This window comes from Cyprinus carpio, unplaced genomic scaffold, assembly GCF_018340385.1.
Source record: "Cyprinus carpio isolate SPL01 unplaced genomic scaffold, ASM1834038v1 S000006615, whole genome shotgun sequence".
NCBI classification, from domain to species: Eukaryota; Metazoa; Chordata; class Actinopteri; order Cypriniformes; family Cyprinidae; genus Cyprinus; species Cyprinus carpio.
Window position 1 is genome coordinate 879,707 of NW_024879254.1, and position 26,940 is coordinate 906,646.

Consider the following 26,940-nt stretch of genomic DNA (forward strand, 5'->3'; position numbering starts at 1 on the left):
TCGTCAAAGGTGAGCTGGCATGGTTAGCTTAAGCTTTTCAGAATGCCTACATCTTATCTGGGACATTTACAGCTAAAGGAAGCAATTTTCTGTGATAAACTGAACTAGCACACAAACACAATAGGTTTCAGCCAGGTTTCCTCAAACCCCCCCCCGCCCCACACACCTCAAAACACGCAGTATTTGTTGAGCCAATGTTGGGCTGCTTAAGCAAATATCCTTTATTCGCTTCTCATCACCTCTTTCTGACTTTTTCAGTGGTCCAGTTTTACTCAAGTATTCAGATCATGCAGTACAGTACTTTTCCCATGCTTAGCCCGCTTCGCTGGGACATCTGGATCACCTCGAAACCAACGCCAGTCGCGCTACAGAGAGTTGGGAGAGCTAATAGAGGAAGGTTAAAGAGGCATGCATGCTGAGAGATAGTCTAGTAGCTATTTTCATCAAAAGAAAAACAAAAAAAAAATTTATACAACACCTGAAAGAACCTCAAAACACACTCTCTCGTCTCTCTCACACACACACACATATTACATGAAATGACAAGCCTGCATTGTTTGCTCTAGGACTAAAATCTGCGTGCCAAAGGCACATGCCTAGCTCGCTACCAAGAAAACCTCCACCAATGATGATAATGACTTAACCTCTCCGGAGATCTTCTCTAGAGATCTAAAATCTTCAATCTACACAAAAAGAACATATGAAGGTTATATAATCTAGATACACACACACACATACATTACATATACAGGGTTCAGTCCTTTTGACCAAAGTCCACTACAGTTTTTTTTAAGAGGGATTTACAGAAGATATATATAAAAAAAATAATAATATAATAATAGAGAGACTGCATCCATTAACAATTTCAAGTGGAATAAAATCATTTTACACTACATGACTTTCCATTCCCAATTTCCACTATTCTAGCGACCTGTAGGAACAATATAGATTTTGTGGCCATATAGAATCGCTAATTACTAGATATATATATATCATATAGTATATGTAATCATAATATATATAGATATATATATATATATATATATAGAAAATATTAAATGTCTCACATGCTGACACTGTAAGATTCAGGTATAATCGTATTCTGCTCAAAATGAAACCACGTTCACAACCCATTTGACGGGGAGAATGGGTGAAAATGTTTAAACAAATAGTGATAATTCAAACGAAGAAAAGACAGATGAAGGACTTTTATCCCATCATCTGATCAGGAAAGTTTTCATGGTACTAAAAATGATGTACTGCCCATGCTGATGAAATCAAACTTTTTTTCCTAATTTTGATTTCATGTTGACTTCAAACATACTAATGGAGGCATTCTCATTTGGACACTACTACTGGTTTAATTCTACTTGCTCCAAAAACACCAAAATGTGCAGTAGACATACTTTTCTGAAGAGGGTTGTCCTCTTCATCACCTCCTCTCCTGCTCTTTCTCATCACTTGCAGGTTCCTAGGCACCCCACCTAATACACACACACACACATACACACACCAACAGATATATTTTATAGGACAGTCAGCCAATAGATTTTACACCTCTGTGGGTGTTATGTGTATATTATACATGCATTTTACCTGTGGCAATCAGACACTTTTCATATGAGATCTCTGCACCATCACTCAGTTTGACTTTATTTCCTCTGACATCCATGTGTACCACCTACACCACAGATACAAACACACACAACAACACACAGGGGTAGGATGAGGACAACTCATCCACACACCCTTATGCATCCATAAAAACATTTTCTCCTCTTGTGTGACCTCAGCATTTTTTAGATAGTCGTTCATGTGGATGTCTATTAAGAGCACAGCTTCCACAGTAACATATCAGAGTTTTCCCACCTTACGGCCTGTGAGTACCGGCCACACCCCCCCCCCATTCTCCACTTTAGCAAGATCCGCTGCGGACTGACGTCGCACAACTAAGGAGGCTGGAAAGTAAATGCTAAAACAAGCATACATTAAATAATAGAAAAATTAGCAATGGTCTGAAACAAAGCAGCACATTAGTGTGTGGCCTGCGTCTTATGTGTTTCTGGGAAAATTCTGACACACACCTCCTCCTCTTTGCCATTCCTTGTTTGAAGTGCAGTGTTTCGATGGCCTTGGGGTCATCGGAGAACCAGAGTTCATTTTAGAGAGAGGAGGTCTCATGTAGGGCAAGGTCAGACTCCTCTGTTTACAATCAGCACCTGTGTAACAAACAAAAATACACTTTTTAATTTTAAACTAAGGTTTAAGCCAGATATAACAAACATTCTGCGCAACGATACAATCAGAGGACTTTTAAATCTACAAATCTTCATCATTCACCATGGATTTAATGTAGTAACACTAACTGCACCACAGTACTCTGGTTGTGCATAAATATGGGAAATTCATATAGAATTTTATTATTATTATTAATGTAGACATATTAAATTATATTACAATGTCAGTAACTTAAAGTGCATTTAAATGTATTTAGACTACTGTTTTTTCATACAAATACCTAAGTGATACCATATAGTAAGATTTTTAATCTTGGTATTGAGGGGCACTCTATGTGTGGTTGTATCTAAATTTATGCTACTATGGAAGACCCAATGGGTCCAATAAGAATAAAACTCAAACAGTCAGACAGTTCATACATTTGACATATAAAAAGTAAAAACCATTTTTACACAGATGTCAAGGTTTTTGATATCTGAACATTAATTTACATCCTGCATCCTAACTCAAGCAATACTGTCCAGAATGTGCATTTCTAAGAGACAAAAACGAAATGTAATAATAAAGAGACACGTCCAGCAACACAAACCTGTTTCGAGATTTGAATAACAGCCCTCATTCAAACATGCTGAAACTAAGAAGTTAGCATTTAGCTAGAGAATTCAAAAATGTTTGTCATGATCTGACCACAAAGAGTAGTTCAAAAACACAAATAACGGTCTGGCTTCTACAACTTTCACTTAGGAGCAAAAATTCAATTTGAAATAAATAAAGATTTGAAATATATTGTCATAATTATTGAAATCGACTGAATATGAAACATTCATGTGTCCCTGGACCACAAGAACTTAAAGGGTCAATTTTTCGAAATGGTATGGTTTGTTTGGATAGGACAATATTTGGCCGAGATACAAACTACTTAAAAATCTGGAATCTGGAGGGTGTGCAAAGAAAAAATAAAAAATAAAAAATCTAAATATTGAGAAAACTGCCAAATATTGAAATACTGAAAAGTCCCTTAGCATGCAATGAAGTCCTTAGCAATGCAGTATTACTAATCAAAAATTAGTTTTTTTGTATATTTATGGGTAGGAAAATTTACAAAATATCTTCATCGGAACATGACCTTTACTTCATATCCTAATGATTTTTGGCATAAAAGAAAAATCAATAATTAGGACCCATACAGTTGGTATTGGTGGGCTATTGCTACAAATACACCCTTGCTACTTGAGACTGGTTTTGGTGGTTACCAGGGTCACATTTTATCATGATTTTTTTTTTGGCCCCATAGGTCAGTCGCCTGCCCTAGTAAACCTCAGCTCTAAGTATTGGTGATTACAGTATCATGTGAGTTTTATCATTAATTCTGCCAAAACTGCCACCACAAACTGACAGACTTCACACACCCCTGGCACCAGGGTCACGTGCCCGGATGGACCTAGCTGCAGCGCAACGAAGCCGTGCCTCCACCAATCAGCAGATAGGGAGCATGTTCAGGAGACATCCGAGGGAAGCAGCAGTGGGTTCAACAGGGCTCAGCAGCAGGAGCTGCTTTAGGAACTGCAGCTGGTTAAATAAAGAGATGATTAGTACAAAACAAAACAAGCAATTTTTTGAGATAACTTGACCCGAACACTGAATTAGTGAGGCACATAACATTATCCTGTACAAGAATATGTGAGTGATCTCAGGAACACAGCGCTAAATGAGGGGGAGAGATTAGCATTTTTATAGTCATATTAGTGCGAGCTGTACCTCAGTAATCTGGAAAAGTGGCTGCAAATTGGTCGTAAGTGTGTGACCATGTACCCATTAGCATTAGCCATTAGCATATGTCACCAACAGTCACACAAAACAACCATTCAAAGGAATGAAATACTTGAGTGGGGAAAAATATAAGGCATTAAAAAGAAGAGAGGACAATGTGGTTTATACAGACAAGAAAAAAAAAACACAAAAAAACGAGCTAAGACAGATCGTAAATTAACTCAAAAAAAGAGCATATGTAGTTTTGAAATAGGTGTCGCGTATGTGTGAATGAAGTAATTATCCGTATCTTTATCAGTAACACGTTTAAAACTGATTCCCATCCTGTCAAAACTGGACTCTTACCACTCTCAGAAACAGACGAAGCCTCTGGAACATGCTCAGCGATGATTACAGCTGTAGGCTCTGTTTCTTAATCCCGATGTGTAAGAGAAGAGTAAAGATGTTAACCCTCAGTTTCCAAAAATATTTTCCTCCGTTGAAAAAAAGATGGACTTCCATGCAGATTGTGTCAAGCTTACCACTCTCAAACTACAGGAGCTAAGGGCTCTTCGTTCTGTGTAACTGCTGGAGCTTCTGCAAAGGTTCGATTACAGAGGCTTCAACAACAGGCTCTCTTATGGGCTTTCCACTGTGGGTTCAGGAATAGAAGCTTGTACAGTTGGTTCTGTTACAGGTTCTTCTACAATGGGTTTAGTTACGGGAGCTGTCAGCAATAGGTTCGCTTTCAGTGGACTCCACATCAGCTTTCTGTTAGAGTAGGTTCTTCCCTTTTTTTCTTCAGCAACAGGCTCTAATGCCACAGAATGAGCAAAACACAAGAAGGTTTGACTGAAACAGAAGAAGAGAAGCACCAGAAACAATCCTCCCGCTCTATATTCTTCGGTTCTTACCACTCTTAACTGGCTCTGCAAAGATGGGTTTTCGGGGATTTGATTCCAGAGGTGCAGCATCTAAAGCAGGATTATGAATGATAACTGACTTCATGAAAAACATCCTTAGAGCATTTTTTCACTGCTCTAGAATCGAACATTTTCATGGTTTGATGGGTTGTATGAGTGGATCATTTGGGGTTAAATTTTTTCCAATGAAAAAAAGGACAAATAAAGGATCCAGGATCAGGAATGAATTTTGTAGGATGGCACAAGGATAAAAACTTGAGGAATAGGTTAAGTTATGGGTGAATTTGAAGGTTTCAGGGTGTTTTTCCTCTTCCTGCATGAGTTGTAAAATTCTTCTATGACAGGATCTTCATGTTTTGTTGAGGATTTCCATGTTATCTATGTAAGAGCATCATATCTTCATGAAATAGTGTCTGCACATCAGGAGACTACCATGATGGACAATTCTCATTGAATTTTCTCCTTAAGACTTCTCCACATTTACATTCATCTCCTTCCAAGAATCTAACTCCAAAAAAGAAGTTAAAATGAGGGCTGGGTCCATGTGTCAGTGCTAATCAAAAGGTCCAAAAGAAACTTGGGCATAAACAGAAACATTTTTCCAGAACAAGTCCTGATGAGAGTTTTTTCTCCAAAAAACTCAGCTTCATTGTGCAAAGCGGAGGGACAGGACAGATACTCCAGACAAATAGGATAGTCTAGCCATCTAAAAACCTTTCCAAACACTTTAACATCAATGAAGATGTTAAAGCAAGAAAATGAACAAGGAAAAACAGCTTTTTTTTCTAAACAACACAGTTAGTGGGACGAACGGAAAATGAAGGGAAAGAAAAGAGTGTTGTCCTTGTGGTAGAAATGTTTGGTTGGTGACAAAGACAAAATATGATGCAAATACACAACAGACAAATGAAAGACATGTACCCCTCCACATGACGAAGACGACAAGACAAGCATCAGGCATGTCCATCAATGAAAGAACATCACCTCATCCAACCCATTCTTGCCTAATTGGCAGAAGAAAGAAAACTTAAGATTTACCCTCTTTAACTTGAAAAGGCATAGTAAGTGAAATTTAGATATAAAAAACAAATGTATAGTTCAGGTGATTGGGTGAGGAATGTCAATGGAGTTACCCACAAAGCAGTCACACAAAAACAGATGCTCACAGTCAAACGCCTGAGAGTGGAGACCGTTCACCATGTATGAGTAGAAGAGGAAGGTAACAGTGCCAATTCTAAAGATGGCTGACAGTTTACATTAGCACCTTTCACACATACAGACTTTAGTGGAAAATTACTGGTAAACTGCCATAAAGAGATCATGTGTGAACAGGACCTTTTCAAAAATACAGGCAAGTTGGTTCAAGTTGCCTGTGTTTAAACGGCAATTTAATGGTATTACTGTGTGGAAAAGGGGCTATTTATAATTCCTGGCAGATGCTTTTTAAAGTTATTTTAGAGAAAGTGCATATTATGTAGAATGTTAGGAGAGTAACAGGACAACATTAAACCAATCCAAAAGACAATTAAATAGGAACATACATAGACAGTCACATGCAGTGTGCTGCGCAGTGTCCCAAAAAGCATGTACAACCTAATGTGACATAGCTCACGTACATTTTACCAGTTTTCTATTACAGCGTATACTGTATAAAGGAATTAAATGGTGATCATGTATAGCCCACAGGGCACTAACTGAACATGTTTGACTTTCTCTTCAGTTTCATTAGAAGCTGATGGTTGACCTATGACAAAACATACATTCTGGATAAAAAAAATAAATTAAAAAAAAACATCATATTCTAACTTTGAACTCCAAATCTGGAACTCCTGCTGTTGTATATTGTATATTAGTAGAGGCACATCTACACTATCATTCAAAATGCTGCAGTTTGTAAGATATTTTCATGTTTTTAAAAGTCCCGTCTCTACAACTGTTATAATATATTTTGAAAACATAATTTATTTTGTTTATTTATTGAAAATGTATTTAATTTAAGCAAGCAATTACTCCAGTCTTTAGTGTCGAATGATCCCTCAGAAATAATTCTAATATGCTGATTTTGTGCTCAAGAAACATTTCTCATTATCAATGCTAAAAAAAAGTTACGCTGCTTATTTTTGGTGAAACGTGAATTTTTTTTTTTCAGAAAGTTCAAAAGAACAGCATTTATTTGAAATAGAACTTCTGTAACAATGTAAAATACTTTACTGTCACTTTTGATCAGTTTAATGCATCCTCCTTGTTGAATAAAAGTATTAATTTCTTAAAAAAAAAAAAAAGAAAAACAAAAAAAACTTACTTGAACGATAGTGGTATATGCATTTTTACATGCACAAACTCATCACAAGAACCACAGATTGTTTATACCAGAGGGTATCCATTTATTGATCCTAAACATTTCCCTAATTTTACTAGTCCAGTGGTTTGCATGCTCATCTACTGAACTAGCATGCTAAAACAATTTTTAGTAGAGTTCTAGTGGCAAACAATATTAAGTTTATCATCGCTGTACATCAGCTTAGAGAAGACAAATGGCAGTAAGCTATTATGAATAAAGACCATATTAATAAACTAAGAGCTCATACCACTCTTGATGCCTGCACAATGCATCAGGTTTTTAAATGAATTTAACTAATGCAATGGACATTTTTCAGCCCTTAAAAGAGAAAACCTGTTTATAGTTAATAAATTACCAAGTAATAATGAAGCTGCATGCATTTATTTCTTAGTTAATCAAGGCAGGGTTGGTTGTTTGGTGTTTTAATGCCATGCCAGCTTCCTTGGCTATTTTCATGGCAAATAATAAGCTGAAATGGTAAAAAAAAAAAAAAAAGGAACAATTTAAAATCCTACAGAAGGTTGTTATAGTTTGCTTTAGATAAAACTCTAAAAAATGAATTCAAGACTTGACTGAATACATTTTTTTTTTAAAGTGTTAGCTCAAATCACATGCCAAAATAAAAATGCTTTATATCATGAGAAATAAAACGGAAATGTTTTAGAAATAAAACTAAAAAAATAAGTCATTAAAAAAAAAACTATTTAATACCAACTAAAACTTATTCTGAACCAACCACTTTCTAAGAGTAGGTAAAATCAGAATAACTAAATTACAAATGATTTTAGCATGTAAAAACAACTATAAAACACCATTTATGAAAAACTGATGACCTAATTTAGATTGTATTTAACAGAAATTTTACTAAATAATCTGGATTAGTTTAAAGCAATACTATGCTATGCTCATCCCACAAAGTTAAGATTACTAAACTAGCAAACAGGAGCTGACTTGATCATTGTACTGTACATAATACATTTACTATACTATTTAATGTGTTCAGTTATTAATCCCTTTTTCAGACTAAACAGAGTGTAAGAATTCCAAGAAACATTCCCGTCTGAGACTGTTGTTTTATCCTGCATGAATACGACCGTTCTGTGCATGTTAACACCCATATGTGCACCAGTGACACAGGCAAATACCAACCACAGCCATACGAACTCAGAGCACAACAGCACTGCATTACTTATATCAAGTCTTTATCTTAGTTTCCCAATCAATTCAGAATTTAAAAAAAATAAAAATGACACTGTCGTCAGATAACTAGCAAATATAAGAGAAAGCTTAAGTTTTGCATTGAACAAATGCACAGGGAGCGCAGTGCTCTGTGTGTAAGGCTGTGAATGATGTGCATATATAGACAGACAGATAGAAAAAAAAAAAAAACTTTCATCAGCGTGTAGAATAACTACTCACCTTCTTTTGATTCTGCCACAACTTCAGCTGAAACACAAAAGACAACATTCCACTGAATTAAACTGCATATATATATATGAACTGAATCAACTTGATAACTGCTAATTGAATGAGACCAGTGATTTATTATTTGGTTGTTCATGTGGTTAGTGTATTTACTTACTGACAGCCTCAGCTGCTCGTGGCCCTTGTTTTGGTCTGTTGACAAGATCTATCATACGCTCATTATATCTTTCCTTGTCCCCTGAGACGGTGCGGTACGCCAAAACACACAAACAAATAAACAACAATCACTTTAAACTCTGCAAATCTAAGAATCAGCTTATTAACCTGCTTTCACCAAATGAGATTCATAATCAGATTCATGTGTGATAAAGTTGCTACATGTTATACCAGTTATATGTATGGCACACATCTATCATTTTTAACAACCTGGCAGAGCATCACACAGCAATGGTATGTATATGTTGTATATTAGCATATCTCGTACATTTGATAGACACTTTTTTTGAGTATGCTCATGTAAATAAACATCAACATAATTCACAAACTAACCACAACACTCACAAGTAGTAACAATTTTAATATCGGTAAAACTTGAAGCAATTACCTAAGGAAATATATTTTGTGCACTGTCAATATGGGACTGATGAATAAGCCAATCATAAAGGGGTACTTACATAAACTCCTGCCCCCAGACATGTTGCTCCAATCAGGACGTAATACAGAGTGTTTTCACCACCCCCTCCTGCCGGCCCTGATGACATCTGGGCTTTCTGAACCATCTCCAGCCTTCTCCCATGTCTCAGCGCTGAGAAGTCAATCATAAAAACGATATACATTTTAGATACACAGCATATTAAATGCAACATCTGGGTAAAGTGTCTACTTTAATGTTTCAAATAACTCTTGTGAAAATAAAATGACAAAATATGGGTGTAACAATGTTCCATCATTATTTAGCGTAACATATTTTAAATTAAAAACTGAAATATGTTAACACTAAATGTTATTATATTTTAAACTATTAAAAACGTCTATGGATAAACTCTAGTGATTCAAATGAAAAGATACTGGCAAAGATTGGGGGCTGCACTGTATCAAAAAGAGAAAAGAATGATTCTTGTTCTAAACATGCCTGGCAAGATGTTTTGGCATAGAAACTATTGTTAAAAAGAATAACATTTTTTCATTCATGAGGAAATTTTTAAACAAGACAAATTCTAAGGTATGGGGGGGAAATTAAAAGCGGTTTTATTTCCAAAGAACAAATAAATATGTCTGTAATCGAATTTTTTTATCAGGGTCTCATGAGTCAGAATTATACATTTTAAATATTAAGTCTACGCAACCAGTATTTAAAATCAACATTTAAATGTCTGTTTTATTTAGTTGGCAAGTACCCGTGTAATAAGCGGGAAAGATACAGTCAGCCGGTCATCACTGTAAAAATAAACTGTTGCTATACAATTAACTACAGTTAGCTGTCAGAGCCACAAGTGTGTGAGAGGCAGGCTTGATGACCACCGACCTTGGCCCAAAGATTACTGCAACTCTTCGTGCAGTCCTGCATTAAACCATACAGCGTGTTCGTGACAAAAAAAAAATCACTTTGACAGAACTCCCACATAGCGTTTATCTTGGCTGAAATTGCACGCGACTCCGTGAGGAAGTTTGTCCATATGTGGTGTGACCGCAGTGCTCAATGAAAGTTCAACAGTTTTTATCTACTCAATTCATTTAAGTGTGTCTTATTGGTTTCAACTAAGTTAACTGTTACACGGTCAAATAAAGTGCCTAGCATTTAGCCAGCACCAAACTGGACCCTTGCCCTACCAGCGCCTGGACTTGTGTCTCCATAGAAACTGTGCAAAGCTTTCTGCTAGAAATGAAGCTCACAGGTGTTGAGCTGAGCCACAGACTTCTTCCGCTTTTCTCAACTTGCCTGATTTCCTCGCATTCTGCAGACACAGCGTGGATGAGGCCCGGGCCAGCGGAGCCAGTTTATTCCATACTGTCTTGCACTTAAACATCGCGGCTCTGCTGTGCTTTTCGGAAAGACAGCCTGGGGAAGTTCACAGACACGCTCACCGTGCAGCTCTAGCTAAAGGCCGGAGACCTTCAGGTCACAGCGTCACACAACGCTTCTTCTTCTTCTTTTGTGTTTATTGGCGGTTGGCAAACCAGCTTCAGGTGCATTTCCGCCACCTACTGAGATGGAGTGTGAAGGACTGCTCTATAATATAGAACATATATAGATCAGTGGTGTGAAGCCTCAGTGAGCGGAAGAAAAAAAAATGTATATCCTGTTGATTAAACCCGTATCTCTCAAATATTTTAGAAGGAGGTCATACACCTTTGACTGTTTCTGAGCATTCTGAAATACATTATTAACTGAAAAGACACTCATTTCCATACCTCTTAGCTTTTCAACAAGCTAGTTTCTTTCTCTTCTGTATTTTTCACAATGTAATAAAACATGTTCAACTGTTTCTGTTGCTCCACAGTAAGTGCAGCAATCTGACTCACATTTTCCTATCATATGCAGGGAGTAATTAAGGTTGGATGACCTAAACGGAGTCTAGTTATAACTGAATCTTCTCTTCTGTTTCCATATGACTTTCTCTCAGTCCCCACTTTTGATTGAATGTTGAATAGATGTCTTCCTTTTGACTCTTTATTCCAGTCTTCTATTATTTCTTTAGGCATACACCTATCCTTATCATTTATTTTGCCATGCAACTGTAGATCTACTATCGGCATTTGGAACAGCCAAGGAGGTATCATAGGTATTACTACTGTAGGACTTATTTTTATACCATCTATTCCTATTTCTTTGGCATCATTATCAGCATTCCATCCAAAACTACTGTAGTATACATACTAATGTTCCCAACATTTTTGTAAAACTTCTTTGACTGGATGGGTATCTACTTGCCCCCTTACAGAACACCAATATGCCATCTTTAACTTTAATCTCCGGAGTTTTAACGGCAACTCCGCCATTTCCACCTGCATATCTGAAACGGGCGATGTTTTAAATGCCCGAATTCCTATTCTTAATGCTTGTGACTGTATCCCACTAACTTTCTTTAGCATAGATTCTGATGCCGAACTATATATTAAACTGCCATAATATATTATTGGTCTTATCATTGCAAAATATACTCTCTGCAATGCCTGTCTGGTTGCATCCCAATCTACCCCTGCCAAACATCTTAAGATATTTATTCCCCTTTTACATTTGTCTATTATTTTCTTTATGTGAGATGCAAAAGTTAGTTTAGAATCCATCCATACTCCAAGGAACCTAATTTCTGTTACCTGCTCTAATGTTTGCCCGTACAATTTTAATTTTACATTTGGGGATTTCTTCTTTTTTGAGAAACATATCACTTTAGTTTTTTCTACAGACAGTCTAAAACTCCAATTATTAACACATTTTTCCACTTCATTAACTGCTTTCTGCACACTTCTCTCCACAAACTCAACATTTCTTCCCCTTTTTCACACAACTCCTACAGGCACTTCCGGTTTCCTCTGACGGCCCGCCCTCTTTCTGCACTGATTGGCTTCGGCACTGACGGATATTTAATAATTGGTTAGTGTTTCTGTCAGTTAGAATTTATCAGTGTTACTCAATATACAATCGGATATTTGTTGGATGCAACAGGTCGTGTGACGAGAGACAGAAGACATACAGAGGCAAGTGATTTAAATTTGTATTATTACAACTGGTGTTTCAGTTAATTTTTGTACTTATAAATAGTTTTAATTATTAAAATATATATATATATATATATATTTTGCTTTGAATTAAGAACTGATTGAGAACAAACGCACGCACAAACTTTTTTATATGCAGCCTGGAATTCTAAAAGGATGTTTGCAAGAATTTAAAAGCTAATTCACACCAACGGACGATGAACAACCAAACAATCAAAATGGAATTTTCTGTCATTAATTTAAGACCCAAAATATGAAAGCTATTATATCCAGCAATGGCAGTTTTTTTGTTTGTTTTACCAAATGTTTTTCATTGGTAGTATTTTGGACTTTTTTGTTGCGATAGATAATTTCATATGTCAAAGTTTCTTTCTGATATATTATTATAAAGACAAAACAGATTTAAATAAATGTGGAAAGCACACAGGCATACCGACACTGCCGTTCAAAAGTTTGGGATCAGCGAGATTTTTAATGTTTTTAAAAGAAGTGTCTTATGTTTATAAAGGCTGCATTTAAAAATATAGACAAAAAACGTAGTGTTGCGAGATATTATTACAATTAAAATGGTGTGCAATACAACTTTTTTTTTAAATTACTTTAAAACATAATTTATTTCTGTGATGCTGAATTTCATCAGACATTACTCCAATCTTCAGTGTCACACGATCCTTAAGAAATCATTCTAATATCCTGTTGCCTCAATGTTAGAAGCAGTTGTGCTCCTTAATAGCTTTTGGAACCTGTGATACTTTTTTTCAGGATACTTTAATGAATAAAAAGTTAAAAGCATTTAAAATATAACTCTTTTGTAACAATATACACACAAAAAAATACAAATCAAAGGTTTGGGGTGAATACATACATATTTGGGGTGAATACATACACATATGATTAGTCAATTAATGTTAGCTGTTCATCTTGTGTCAGGATCACAAAAACAGTGAAATGTTTTAATTTTTTTATTATTTTTTTATATTATATATATATATATATATATTTTTTTTTTTTTTTTTTTTTTTTTTTTTTGGTGAAAAGTTTTTTTTTTGGCCAATGAAGCTTTAGCTATTATTTAAAATGCATCTGATCCCTCTACACAATAATCTAGAAACAATGTGAATGAACACCACAACATCTTAAGCAGCAAACTTTGCAAAACACTAAATTTATGTCACTGCCAAAACATGTGGCCATGACTCTAGACCTTGTGACGGGTAGGTTTAGGGGCGGGGTTAGGTGTAGAGTTTGTATGAATTCGTACGAATTAGCCACCTCGTAAAATATGTATGAATTGCTGAGATGCCGTGAGAATTGTTTCAGTTCTTGATTGAACAAGTCACAGCTTGCGATACCTGCTGGATTTGTCGGTTGGGTAAGATCTGTGGAGAGACGATAGATTGGATACCCTCCGCCTTTGCCTGTGGACCCAGGTGATCTTCCTTCCCTTCCCTCGTCCTGGACCTCCTGTTGACTTTGACCCCAAAAAACACCAGATTTTTTTTACATACTGTAAAATATTTTTAAGTGCATATTGTGGTTTTGTAAGACCTGTGTATGCATTTCACTGTAACAAATTAAAATGCGAAGGCAAATGTAAACAGGTTGAAGTGTTTGATTTAATTTACCCTGTAAGATCTCCCATCCCCAGCAGGAGCCTTAAGGGACTGTATCCAGAAATGAATTGAGCCCAGCTTTGGGGGGCCCTTATGCTTATGATTTCTGACTGAAGATGCTTCATCTATGGGCGAGGGTTTATCAGTGCATGGAAACAGCTCCTGGCTGGACATTCAGCTTTGTATAGCCCTATTTTTCCTTTTTTTATTCATTTCTTCTCTCTTTTTTATTTCACCCAGCAGTGACCTTTTCTAAAGTAGAAATTAGCTTTTGTCCATCTTGTCCTCTGCAACGCTTGCCTTTCTAGAAAACTTTAAATAAATTCATAGCTACATGTTACATACTGTCCAGTGTTGCTGGCAGCATTTATAGATTACAGCTTGTGATTTGTCTTTGTACAGCTGTTACAAAGAAGAAAAAACAGCATATATTTTAAAACAAAATTGTCACCAATCCATTCAACCGCTAAAAGGTATGGAAAAGAGTTACAAAAGTAGTTCATTAACCACTTATGTTTATATATAGCCTATGTCTTCTAAACCACCTTGAACTTTTTGACTTGATATTTTTGAGTTATATGTTTCTATACATTTCTTTGTTACACAGCTGTTATAATTCAACATTGCTGTTCTAAGTCAATTTGTTTGTATAGGGTACAAAATTGTGTTAAGAGACAATAAAGCTTTTGGAAACACTATAACTGAATTAGCTTGAGCTGTTACATGTACATTCATTTAGCCCATGCATGTGCTAAAGGTGAGTATGGCCAAGTCAAAAAAGCTCTCACAAAAGCTATAAAGAAGAAAATGTTCTCTTACATTAGAAAGTCTATGGCTACCGGAAGATTTCCAAGAGTCTAAAAATTCCTCGAGAGACAGCTGGCAGCCTTATACGTTTAAAATGTGTTGTACCAGAAAACCTTTGAGGAAGAAAAAGCACAATATCATAAATTGTTGGATTCAAGCAACTGAGAAAAACCTTTGATTTACTGCAGAGATGACCTGATCAAAGGAGGAAAACATTTCAATTCAAATGAACAAACATGCACTTGCTGAGGAACGTTTTATGGAGTGATGTGACCAAACTGGAACATTTTGCATGCATGGATCAGCAGTATGTATAGTGACATAAATACTAATCATTTTGTCACTTGAGGTGTTGTAGGGTAGTTTCTGACGCGTGAGACCCAAACAAAACATTGTCCTCCAAATACTGCTTTATCAGCTTTATTCATCACACAGCTCGTACTGGTCATTTTAACTCACAGTTCTGCTGCACAATGCACATAAAATATTATCGGATGCCTCCACATATTCACCTCCAGACACGGTCAAAAAATGTTGTGCTTCCCTCTAATTACACACCTGCCTTCTCTTACCCTTTGCCTACCTATATACTCATTTGGGCCCACAAATGATATTATTATACACATATTATTATAATTGTTTTATTTGTTTGTATATGGGCCCTAAATATGTAAACAAGACGGATTTGTCCCCTGGGTCAAAGAGTATAAAAGTCTATATAAGTTCTATTTAAGTTCCTTATAAGGACACTTCACACAAACACTATCATAAGCATCTAGTTTGATCCGCCCATCCCCACTCACAACCCACATTATGGGGGTGGTTTTAATACGAAACTTCATTTACATACCTTTTCCTGTTTTTGCCCTTACTTTAGCAAGAGCTATACATAAAAACAGCAGTAACATTTACATACAACGAAATGGCAGGTAAGATGAATTAATATAAAGAATATATGTGTGAGTAAGAAAAGTCCATTTGTAAGTTATATCTCGAATATTTTTAAAGAATTCGCAGAAGAATAATGAAATGCAAAGTGAAAATAAGAAAACGATGAAAGGTTACCAGTTAAAGGAGACTTGAGGCCGCCGTTTCAGTTTTTTGGTCAGATTTAAGGCATTTAGCAGACAGTCAATACTGTCTGCGACTGAAAATATTTTAGATTTACGAGTTTTCGTTTTTATTCGGCATACTATTTATACGCACTTTCACTCTAAAACGCTGGGTTATTTTTTTAAACCCAAAATGCTGGGCTGAATCTGTTGGGTCATTTTGTTGGGTTATTTTATTACTTTTTAAACACTTTGGAGTAGTTTCAGTGTTCCAGGTGTTGAGTTAAACCTGCTGGGTTGCAACCATAGACTGTATAAAAACATGAGAGCGATTATGAATCTCAAATGTACGGAGCCCCGGCACATTGCACGATAGTAGGCTAAATCGTGCGCACGATTTACCAATTTGTTCCCTCAATGTACTAAAACGTGCACACGAATACTATTGCGTTCCCTCGATTTACTATTTCGTTCACTCAATTTGATAAATCATGCGCACGATTTAGCAAATTGAGGGAACGCAATAGTAATCGTGTGCACGTTTTAGTACATTGAGGGAACGAATTAGTAAATCGTGCGCACAATTTATTTATTTTTTTCTTGCATGTCATGTGCAGGGCTCCATTCAAATGTGCAGACTGCAGAGCGGGCCGTCGCCATCTTGGAAGCGCGTCACCGCGCGACTCTCCCGGATAATCGAAAATGGGCAAAAAGGCGGGAGCTGGTTGCTGAAGCCACGCCCACCTAGCGCCCCGGCACAAGAAGTCCTCAGCAATCCACCTGTCACTCAAGTGGCCACGCCCTTAATTATGCAGCACTTTAAGGCTTAATATAATTTAAACGGATGAGTTATAAAAAAATTCACCCCCCTCACAGTTGTCATGAAGGGCAAAATAGCTATATAGACCAAAATCATTTTTTGAACCCGGCTGTAAACATGTTTTTTATTTCTGTAAAGTTGGGCATTTTAACTTTTGCAGCCAGCCTCAAGCGGCCAGTCGATGAATTGCAGTTCACGAGAGAGAGCGGGAGGTTGCGGCTCGGTTGCAACCATAGACTGTAAGGTTGCAACCTGTTTTTATACAGTCAGTCTATGGTTGCAACGCTGGGTTGTTTCAGGCCAGCGCTGGGTTATTTAACGCGCCTTGAAGATTAAATCGCTCCAGTGACTGTCATTTTGGAAGGACAACGGGGCAAAGCCACTGGTTTCAACTGTTGTAAGGTAAGTTTATTTAATGTTTTCATTAATAATTGTTTTAAATTGGCAGAATTATAACATTTTTTTGCAGCAACAATACTGTTAAACTTCTACAGGCCAACATTAGTTATGTTAAATGACGAACAGTTTACCTCAAACGTCCCATTCTACGTGTAACCTACTCGCATGATCGTGTTAAAAAGTGAAAATAAGTGAATACGACTTTCTGCTCTAATTTAAACGCCTTCAAAAGAACCGACGATCCGGTTCAAATAAACCGGTTCAATCAATTCTCGGACAAAGTGATTCCCTGATGGATGCTTGTGTGGTTTATAATGTCTTTTTGCGTAACTTACGTAAAGAAAGGTTTTTGGTAAGTCATAATTCAAAATTTTGTTTTTTTCTTGTCAGGAGAGCACATGGATGCATTTATGAGAGAAAAACAAATCGAATGCAGTTTTATCGAGACGTCTAACGGTAAGTTCATGTTTATTATACATTTTATATACATAATTGTTTGTCTGTGATAACCAACTAACCCTCGCGTAATTTAAACGCACATATAATTTTGTTTCGTGCTATAGTTAAAGCTGCACTTTGTAACTCTTTTGTGTTCTGAATGTGCATAATTTATAATGAGCGAATACATGATATACCCATTTTTCAGATCGTGTTTTTGACTTTTCCTTAATCACTTTGGTAATGTTACACCTATAAGTGACTTGTCATAGACATTTCTGTGTGCCTATGAAGTGTGATCTCACATATCTGTGTGCCAGTGACTGTGCATGTGTGTTTCGATATAGCCAGCATATTAATATAAAACTGTGATTATACTGACTGGAACATCCTATTGATCACACAGTTTGAAAACACACCTTTCAGCCAATCACTATAGCATATTCAGCTTCTGTAGACATACTCATAAGTGAACTTAACTCATAATCATGATGAACTCAATTTCATGATGAACTTCACACAGTTAATTGAACTGAATCATTGCTATTAAAACAATCTGTATTTTGTTTTACTTTATTTTATAGGTTGGAACAAACATGGAATTCCTTAACTGGGCAGAGCCCACAAAACCTCATCCATTTGTCATGGCGATTTAGAAATGCAAGCAGATCTCTCAGGCATTGATTATAATCAATGGAAAGGTAAGGATATTCTGGACAATTTTCAAAAGGAATTGCAATGTATATTTAATTGCATTTTTCCACATGTGGACGCATAAATTGTGACGTAGTCCAAACGCAATTGAAAAGCATTTGAATATCAGATGCCTTACACGGAAACCTGTCAATCCGTGTCGGGGTGGGGGGGGACTATACTATGGGGTGTGTTTGTATTGGGGGATATTTTGTAGTTTTTACCCCAAATCTCTCACTGTTTGCACTCTGATGCACATCAGCAAAACAGCATTGCAGTTCTACTCTTATTTACCTATTTGCATCTTACCCTATATTTTATTCCTCAGGTGAAAAGCATTTGGTTAATGGTGAATATTGATCAATAGTACCGTTGTGGCTCCCACTGTTAGCAGGGGATAGTAGCTGCATTTGGGGTAAAAATGACAGAATTATTTATTGTGTAAGGTGCCAATAATATAGAGAGACCCAGGTTGCACTGTATGTTCTTTAACACGCATCTCTCGGAGTGCCAGCTGCTTTTAGTAGTGCCTTTACCTCCATTATTCAAAGCATTTGGCACAATTGTCTTTGAGTGATGTCACCTCCCAATACAAACACGCCTCATAGTATGCACCCCTGACACAGATTGACAGGTTTCCATGTGAGGCATTGGAAATTCAGATGCTAAAGTAATTGCGATTCCATTTTTGTTTTGGCAGGTTACATGTGCGACACAGTGAAAAAACAGGCGTGGTAATTAATAAATCCCGATGTACTTGTTCTTATGATGCATCTACGCTAACGTTAGTCTGTTTCCTTCTTATTCCGAGGTCACTGTAGCCACCCGGTTCCAGTACGTATCTAGATCAGATGATGGATCAGCACCTAGAGATGACCTTGACAGCCCTGAATGTCATGTGGAGACCAGGACAACTAGATGAGCCCCAGAGACAGATCCCAGTAAAGACCTTGTCTCCTAGACAGCCATCGTCAAAAGACAACGGGAACCAGATGAGTCCACTGCACAATCAGACTCTGCTGCAGCCTGAAATTGAACTGCTGGTTTCGTCTGGTCAGAGGAGAACCGGCCCCCAACTGAGCTTGGTTTCTCCCAAGGTTTTTTCTCCATTCTATCACCGATGGAGTTTTGGTTCCTTGCTGCTGTTGCCTCTGGCTTGCTTAGTTGGGGACACTAAATATCCAGCGATATCGTCAACTTGATTGCACAGCTTGACGATAAATCACTGAATTAATAATAAACTGACTTTGACTAAAAACTGAGTGTTTACTGTTGCACTTTTGCATTATTACACACTATTTTCCTATTTAATACTGTAAAGCTGCTTTGACGCTGTATTTTTTCAATATGACAGGCTCATTACTCATAATACATGGGAAATACAGTTGCAAATGGACTTTGCTTTTCCATTTGAAATCTGGCAATCACTGTGCATTCGTGAAAACGCAAACAGTAATGCAAGATTTGCAATTGTGTTTGAATTACGTCACAATTTGTCACATGTGGAAAACGCAATTGAAAATATAATTTGCAATTCCTTTTGAAAATTGTCCTTCCATAGACAGGCTCTATAGCAGAGTACACTGCTCTCAGCTGTAGATCTTTGCTTCAAAGCTTTCTAAGTGTTTGACAATAGTTGACCCAAAAATGAAACTTCTGTCATTAATTATTCAACCTGGTCTGAAAGCTCTCAGATTTCATAGAAAATATCTTAACTTGTGTTCCGTAGATGAACGAAGGTCTTACGGGTTTGTAACGACATGAGGGTGAGTAATAAATGACAGAATTTTCATTTTTGGGTGAACTATACCTTTACTACACTAAGCAGTGTACATCTACCTAGGAGTCTTTCTATACTTGATATAAATTTTAGGACATCTTTAAATGATTTTGCATTCTCTGTCTTTTTAAATTTTAATTGTCAATGTCATTTCACTGTGTATTTAAATAGTTAAACATGTCAAAATGTAATAGTTAAACAGCTAGACACAGGTCATTCAGAACTAATTTTCTTATTTATTGCAACTGTATTTCTGTGATTTTTGCATTTGCTGAAAAAAAAAAAAGAAGAAAACGTCGTTTGTCAGTGGTACAAATTTTGACACATTTGTGAATGTGAGATGGCATTAAAAATAATTTTTTAAGTCTAAATAACCTGTATTCTTCATTATTTATTAATCCATGATTGTCTTGTTAAGCACAGGCAAAATTATTAGAATAACCCAGGAAGAATAACCCAGAACCCCAAAAATGCAAACACACAAATGGTAAAATTTACTATATCTTGGGTTTTCTCAACAACGCAGCCTGCTGGGTTAAAATGTGTAAACCAGCATGCTGGGATACTTTAACCCAGCACGTGTTCTGTCCAATATTTACCCAGCGCTGGGTTGCCAATTGGGTTATTTTTAACCCAGCCATTTTTAGAGTATTCATGAGATCGTGTTAATCGTTGTAACTTTTTTGACATTTCTGTCTGTATCTTAAGCCTGTGCGTTCAAAACTTGATTCAAACTAATTACAACTGTCTTATTAAATGTTGTAGCAGTTATATTTGCAGCACAAACAGATAATGCATGCTTTAGTTTTAAATATCAGCACTGAAAAAAGTGTTTCCTTCATCCAATTAAAAAAATAGGCAAGTTATTTATTTTTCATTGGCTCAAGTTAAAAAATATACGGGTTAGTTGTAATATACCCTGCAGTGAGTGATTATGCAACAAGGATTATGAGAAGAAGAAAATGAAAAAAAAAAGGATTTTGAAAGCTTTTTATTCAACACTGACTTTTCAACATCATGTGTGTGTAACAAAACTGAATAAAATGAGCAAATTTGCACCAGCTTCAACTGAATAACAATTGCGTGTATGTGTTACATTATCATTATGATAATAAAACTATAGTCTTAACAATAACTGAATAAAACTGTGTGTGTGTGTGTGTGTGTGTGTGTGTGTGTGTGTGTGTGTGTGTGTGTTTAAGCTTGTTAATGTCAGTCAGTGAACGGCCATAATAAAAGTGAATTTAAACAGTTGAACATTTAGAGACACCCCTCGGTTTGCCTTTCTCCTAGACCCAAGCAAAATGAAATTCAAAGAAAATATATAAATATGTTAAGAGTAAGTTATAACATGTTTCATTGCTGTAACAACTAACCCAGAGTCTTGTATCTATAAACTATCTCACCTTAACGCTAACAGCCAAAACAATAGCACTATCAACTTTCATGAAAAATATCTACACTGACACTACATATATACTGCAAAGGAAGGACTGCCATCACAAAAGTACAAAATTTATTCTCATATAAGAAATGCTGTGTCTGTCATGGGCTCTACTTCCTCACATGTAGAATAAGAACTAAACTGAGAATGTGTGAAGTGAATTAGGTGATTTGTAACTTGCTCCTTATGTTACAACCATGTAAAATATGTTACAACCATACCCGGTCTCCCCCTACAATATGCCTAAGTAACAATAATAAGTTTATATTTAAATAACATATAAATGAACATTTGACTTATCAAAGTGCTTTCCTTTAGAAAAAGTCTTGGAACAACTTCGGATTAAACTGAAGGAAGGTTTGACTGAGCCCGTCATCAAAAGTTTGCTGGATGATCTTCGGGACAAGAAGGTGCTCGGAAATGAGGAGATTGAAGAAATAGTGCAGAAGACCAAACCACGAGCTGATCAAGCTCGAGATCTGATTGATGGTGTGAGCAGAAAGGGGACAAAAGCAAGTGAAATTATGTTAGCATGCTTGAAGAACAGAGACATCTATCTTTACAACAGCCTAAACATAGACAACCATTTAGCAATTCCTGAAAGAGGAGCGACCTGTAGCCCTGCACCAACGGCACATAGTACAACAGGTACAGTTACACGAAACATTAGTAATCATATTTAGTTTTCATTTAAAGATGTTATCTTTCGGTCTAGTTTTACAGTTTAAAAAAGGACCACTTTTTACTTAAAACATGTTTGTAGAATATTGTTTTCATTGGTTTTGTGGCATTCATGAAAATACTGAAAAAGATCTAACTTAAAAACATAAAAGACTTATTGACAATATCTTTTTCCCCCAGACAAACAAAAAGATTTGGTCAGTGGAGTAAGTAATGCAACATGTTCTCATTTTCCCATGATTTCCCTTTTTTTCTCTAAATTTATAGACATTTCAGACAGATTTCATTCTTGAATGTTGCTTGTGCTTTAACACTTGCTCTTTTGTTCCAGGATGAGGTGTACAAAATGGACAGTAATCCACGTGGACTGTGTGTAATTATTAATAATGAGAACTTTGCAAACAAAAAACGAAAGGGATCCCAAAAAGATGTTGGTAGGCATTCGTTTACACAATGTTTACATACCATTCTTTTTTAGAAGAGACGTATGACTTAAGAGATGCTTATTGTTCTTGTTTTGTTTTTTGTCCTCTACATTGTCTTTCTTTTATTTGTTGTTGTAATTGCTCTGTGGATCTATGTATGGCTATTTTCTTAGCTTAATCTTTTATGCTTTTCTGTTATGTATTTCTCAGATTCTCTGAAGGACTTATTTGAAGTTTTGGGCTTTCTGGTTGAAGTCGAGAAAGACAAAACTGCAGATGAAATAAAAGCACTTATGGCCAAATACAGTAATGATGCACGTCATGGAGACTGCTTTGTTTGTTGCGTAATGAGTCATGGAAATGAGACTGGTGTCAAGGGATTGGATGAGAAAATATGTCCCGTGAATGAAATCACCTCCCCATTTGATGGAGACAACTGTCCTGCTCTTATTGGCAAACCTAAAGTGTTCTTTATCCAGGCATGCAGAGGATGTAAGATGCAGAGTAAAGTGCTGGTTACAGATGGTGCTGGTCCCAGTCGTAACCAGAAATCTGGCAAACTATACAGCATTGCCAAAGATTCTGATTTTCTGATTGCCCTGTCCACTGTGGAGGGATATTTTTCAATCCGTGATCCACTCAGTGGATCATGGTTTATACAGTCCCTTTGCAAGCATTTAAAAGAAGGAAGTGAACAGTGAGCATCCACTGGCCTTACATGCAGTAACACTTTAATTTAGGCCTCCTGTCAATGTTTATATGTTAAATGGTTTCTTCCTTTATTTTTAGAGGCCAGGACATCTTGAGGATCCTCACTCATGTCAATAATGATGTAAGCCTTAAAGAGGGCAAAATAAGACAAAATAAGAACAAAGATAGAGTAGATGCAAAGATGACCCCTCAACCCCAATTCACCCTGAGGAAGCTTCTGATTTTCAAAGCACCGAAGGTCAGAACTGTTTTTTTTTTAATTCCATAACAGAAATTACAATTTTACAATTCTGTGCAGTGTATGTTATGATGTGTTAAAAACTGAAACATTAACAACTGAATATTGTTCTGTTGCAGATCTGCCTCTTCTTAAACTAAAATGTCTGTTTTATAATTAAACATAGTCTAACAGACTTGTGATTTCTGTAAAGCTTTTCGGTCTGCATTTTGAATATAAAATATTTATCAAATAAAGCTCTCTATTCATTCCCCATTGTAGGGTCGGGCTGCTGCTTCTAAACGGGAAAAAAAACAGGATAAACATCCTCATCTTCCACCGAAGAAGAAGAGGAAATCTTAACATTGACATTCTAGAGAAGTCTATAATATTCATCTATTTTTTTCCATATTTGTTATAATGGATTTTAGAATATGTGTATCACAGGAGAGCGGAACTTGAGGGCGCCAGTTTTACAGGATCAAGATCATTTCATTTCAGACACGTGTTCAATCACATAGCTTTCTTTAATTTTTTTTAATAAATTACATCAAATTCCCTTATACTGCTTTTGAACTGTTTTGTCTGTCGACTAAAATCACCTACACTTATAATAAGAGGACTGAATCCTATAATTCACATGTACTTTAATTTACAGTAAACGTTTCATTAAAACAGTGCAAAAATAAACTTTTATATAGTCTTGATGTCAATAAAATAAACTGTTATTCATATTTTAATAATACAGAGGACTTTAATTTACAATAAACATTGCATAAAAACATTTAGTCTAGGTGTGAATAAAAAGTGTTATTCATCATCTGAGTATACATATATTTTTATTAATATTTCTCTGGAAAACAAATAACAAGTATATAATCTCTGTAAGAAATCAACTGAAACAAAATGCTGCTGTTTTGCTTAGTTAATCATGAATGCCCTGAAATAAGTGGCTTCCTGTGGGAAGCGCACGACGCTAACATCCAACAGGTACAATGAGAGCCTGTCGCTCTTTTCTAAGCAGAGCTGTACAAAGACAAATCACAAGATGTAATCTATGAATGCTGCAAGCAACACTGGACAGTATGTAACATATAGCTATGAATTTATTTAAAGTTGTCTAGAAAGGCAAGCGTTGCAGAGAACAAGATGGACAAAAGCTAATTTCTACTTTAGAAAAGGTCACTGCTGGGTGAAATAAAAAAGAGAAGAAATTAATAAAAAAGGAAAAATAGGGCTTTACAAAGCTGAATGTCCAGCCAGGAGCTGTTTCCATGCACTGATAAACCCTCGCCCATAGATGAAGCATCTTCAGTCAGAAATCATAAGCATAAGGGCCCCTCAAAGCTGGGCTCAATTCGTTTCTGGAAACAGTCCCTTAAGGCTCCTGCTGGGGATGGGAGATCTTACAGGGTAAATTAAAACATACACTTCAGCCTGTTTACATTTGCCTTTACATTTTCATTTGTGAATGTGAAATGCATACACAGGTCCTTTAACCACAATATGCACATAAACATATTTTACAGTATGTAAAAAACAAAAAAAACCAATGACTTTTGGCTGGTGGTCTCAGAATCTGTGGCCTTTTTTTGGGGTCAAAGTCAACAGGAGGTCCAGGACGAGGGAAGGGAAGGAAGATCACCTGGGTGCACAGGCAAAGGCGGAGGGTATCCAATCTACCATCTCTCCACAGATCTTACCCAGCCGAAAAAATCCAGCAGGTATCGCAAGCTGTGACTTGTTCAATCAAGAACTGAAACAATTCTCACGGCATCTCTGCAATTCGTACATATTTTACGAGGTGGCTAATTCGTACGAATTCATACAAACTCTACACCTAACCCCGCCCCTAAACCTACCCGTCACAAGGTCTAGAGTCATGGCCACATGTTTTGGCAGTGACATAAATTTAGTGTTTTGCAAAGTTTGCTGCTTAAGCTGTTGTGGTGTTCATTCACATTGTTTCTAGATTATTGTGTAGAGGGATCAGATGCATTTTAAATAATAGCTTAAGCTTCATTGGCCAAAAAAATGTACTTTTCACAAAAAATAAATGAATAAATATATATATATATATATATATATATATATATATATATATATATATATATATATATATATATATATATATATATATACACACACACATAAATTAAAACATTTCACTGTTTTTTTGATCCTGACACAAGATGACAGGCTAACATTAATTGACTAATCATGTCAGCAGCACATGTGAAAGAGTGAATGAGTACTAGTCAGGTTAATCACTATAATACTAATTAGATTGTAAGAGCAGACTGAATGCTACAAAAGTAGAGAAGAAGTGCTTCCGATCATTGTTTGCTTGTTAGCAGTGATTACCTCCAAAGAAACACTTGCAGCCATCATCGCTTTGCATCAAAATGGCCTCACGTGCAAGGATATTACTACAAAGAAAGCATATTGCACCTGAAAGAACCATTTACCAGATCATCAAGAACTTCAAGGAGAGAGGCTCGACTGCAGTGAAGAAGTCTTCAGGACATCCCAGAGTGTCCAGTAAGCGCTAGGACTGTCCTCCTCCTACAGAATCGTGTCTCCAGCAGTGCAGAGCTTGCTCAGGAATGGCAGCAGGTTGGTGTGAGAGCATCTGCACACACAGTGAGGAGAAGACTTTTGGACAATGGCCTGGTGTCAAGAAGGGCAGCAAAGAAGCCACTTCTCTCCAAGAAAAATGGCAAGGACAGACTGAAATTCTGCAGGATCTCAATCCCATAGAGAACCTGTGGTCAGTCCTCAAAAGGTGAGTGGACAAGTAGAAGAGGCGAGTGGACGTGGCAATGTGAGAATTAATGAGACAAGAATGGATCAGTATCAGTCAGGATTTGGCTCAGAAACTAATATCCAGCATGCCAGAGTGAACTGCAAAGGTTATAAAGAACAAGGGTCAACAATGTGAATATTGACTAATTATATTTTTTTGCCAATTAAAGCCTCTAAAACTTATGATATGCTTATCATTGTTTTTCAGTATCCAATAGAAACATGTGGGGAAATAATCTACAAATACTGAAGCAAGAAACTTTGCAAAACACAAGGTTTATGTCACTGCCAAAACTTTTGGCCATGACTGTAGAGTGAGGACATATAAATTCATACGAATTGGCCACAGTTTAAAATATGTACAAACTGGGCGTGAGATAGTGCATATCTATATCTATGGTTCCGTTTCTGCATAAGTATGTTGTGTATATACAGTGGGTACGGAAAGTTCAGACCCCCTTAAATTTTTCACTCTGTTATATTGCAGCCATTTGCTAAAATCATTTGTTCATTTTTTTTTTCTCATAAATGTACACACAGCACCCCATATTGACAGAAAAACACAGAATTGTTGACATTTTTGCACATTTATTAAAAAAAGAAAAACTGAAATATCACATGGTCCTAAGTATTCAGACCCTTTGCTGTGACACTCATAT

General features: G+C 36.4%; 2 protein-coding genes and 1 long non-coding RNA gene across 5 annotated transcripts; 1 reads left to right on the top strand and 2 right to left on the bottom strand.

Moving 5' to 3' along the window:
• Positions 1-592: 592 nt before the first annotated feature.
• Positions 593-1,900, bottom strand: LOC122144209. Its single transcript, XR_006159607.1, has 4 exons — positions 1,870-1,900; positions 1,597-1,681; positions 1,407-1,484; positions 593-683 (listed from the first exon to the last, which is right to left on the bottom strand). It is a non-coding gene; the product is annotated as an uncharacterized LOC122144209 (long non-coding RNA).
• A 1,776-nt stretch (positions 1,901-3,676) lies between these two features.
• On the bottom strand, positions 3,677-10,841 carry LOC122144207 (apoptosis-inducing factor 1, mitochondrial-like). 3 transcript variants are annotated; one of them, XM_042754926.1, is made up of 6 exons: positions 10,616-10,841; positions 9,351-9,481; positions 8,834-8,933; positions 8,671-8,697; positions 4,354-4,419; positions 3,741-3,807 (listed from the first exon to the last, which is right to left on the bottom strand). In XM_042754926.1, exons 1-6 carry the CDS (start codon positions 10,701-10,703, stop codon positions 3,767-3,769), a joined length of 453 nt encoding a protein of 150 aa, XP_042610860.1. In that variant the 5' UTR covers positions 10,704-10,841; the 3' UTR covers positions 3,741-3,766. The 3 variants fall into 3 exon arrangements, with proteins under 3 accessions (XP_042610861.1, XP_042610860.1, XP_042610862.1); XM_042754927.1 differs by lacking the exon at positions 4,354-4,419 and having other exon boundaries at positions 3,677-3,807; positions 10,616-10,840; XM_042754928.1 differs by lacking the exons at positions 3,741-3,807; positions 4,354-4,419 and adding an exon at positions 7,689-7,720 and having other exon boundaries at positions 10,616-10,840.
• Positions 10,842-15,645: 4,804 nt separating this feature from the next.
• casp22 (caspase 22, apoptosis-related cysteine peptidase) lies at positions 15,646-24,039 on the top strand. The gene is made up of 7 exons (XM_019098013.2): positions 15,646-15,745; positions 21,761-22,090; positions 22,304-22,329; positions 22,455-22,557; positions 22,759-23,245; positions 23,338-23,497; positions 23,759-24,039. The coding sequence occupies exons 1-7, from the start codon at positions 15,739-15,741 to the stop codon at positions 23,837-23,839; spliced, it is 1,194 nt and encodes a 397-aa protein (XP_018953558.2). The 5' UTR covers positions 15,646-15,738; the 3' UTR covers positions 23,840-24,039.
• The last annotated feature ends 2,901 nt before the right edge of the window (positions 24,040-26,940 follow it).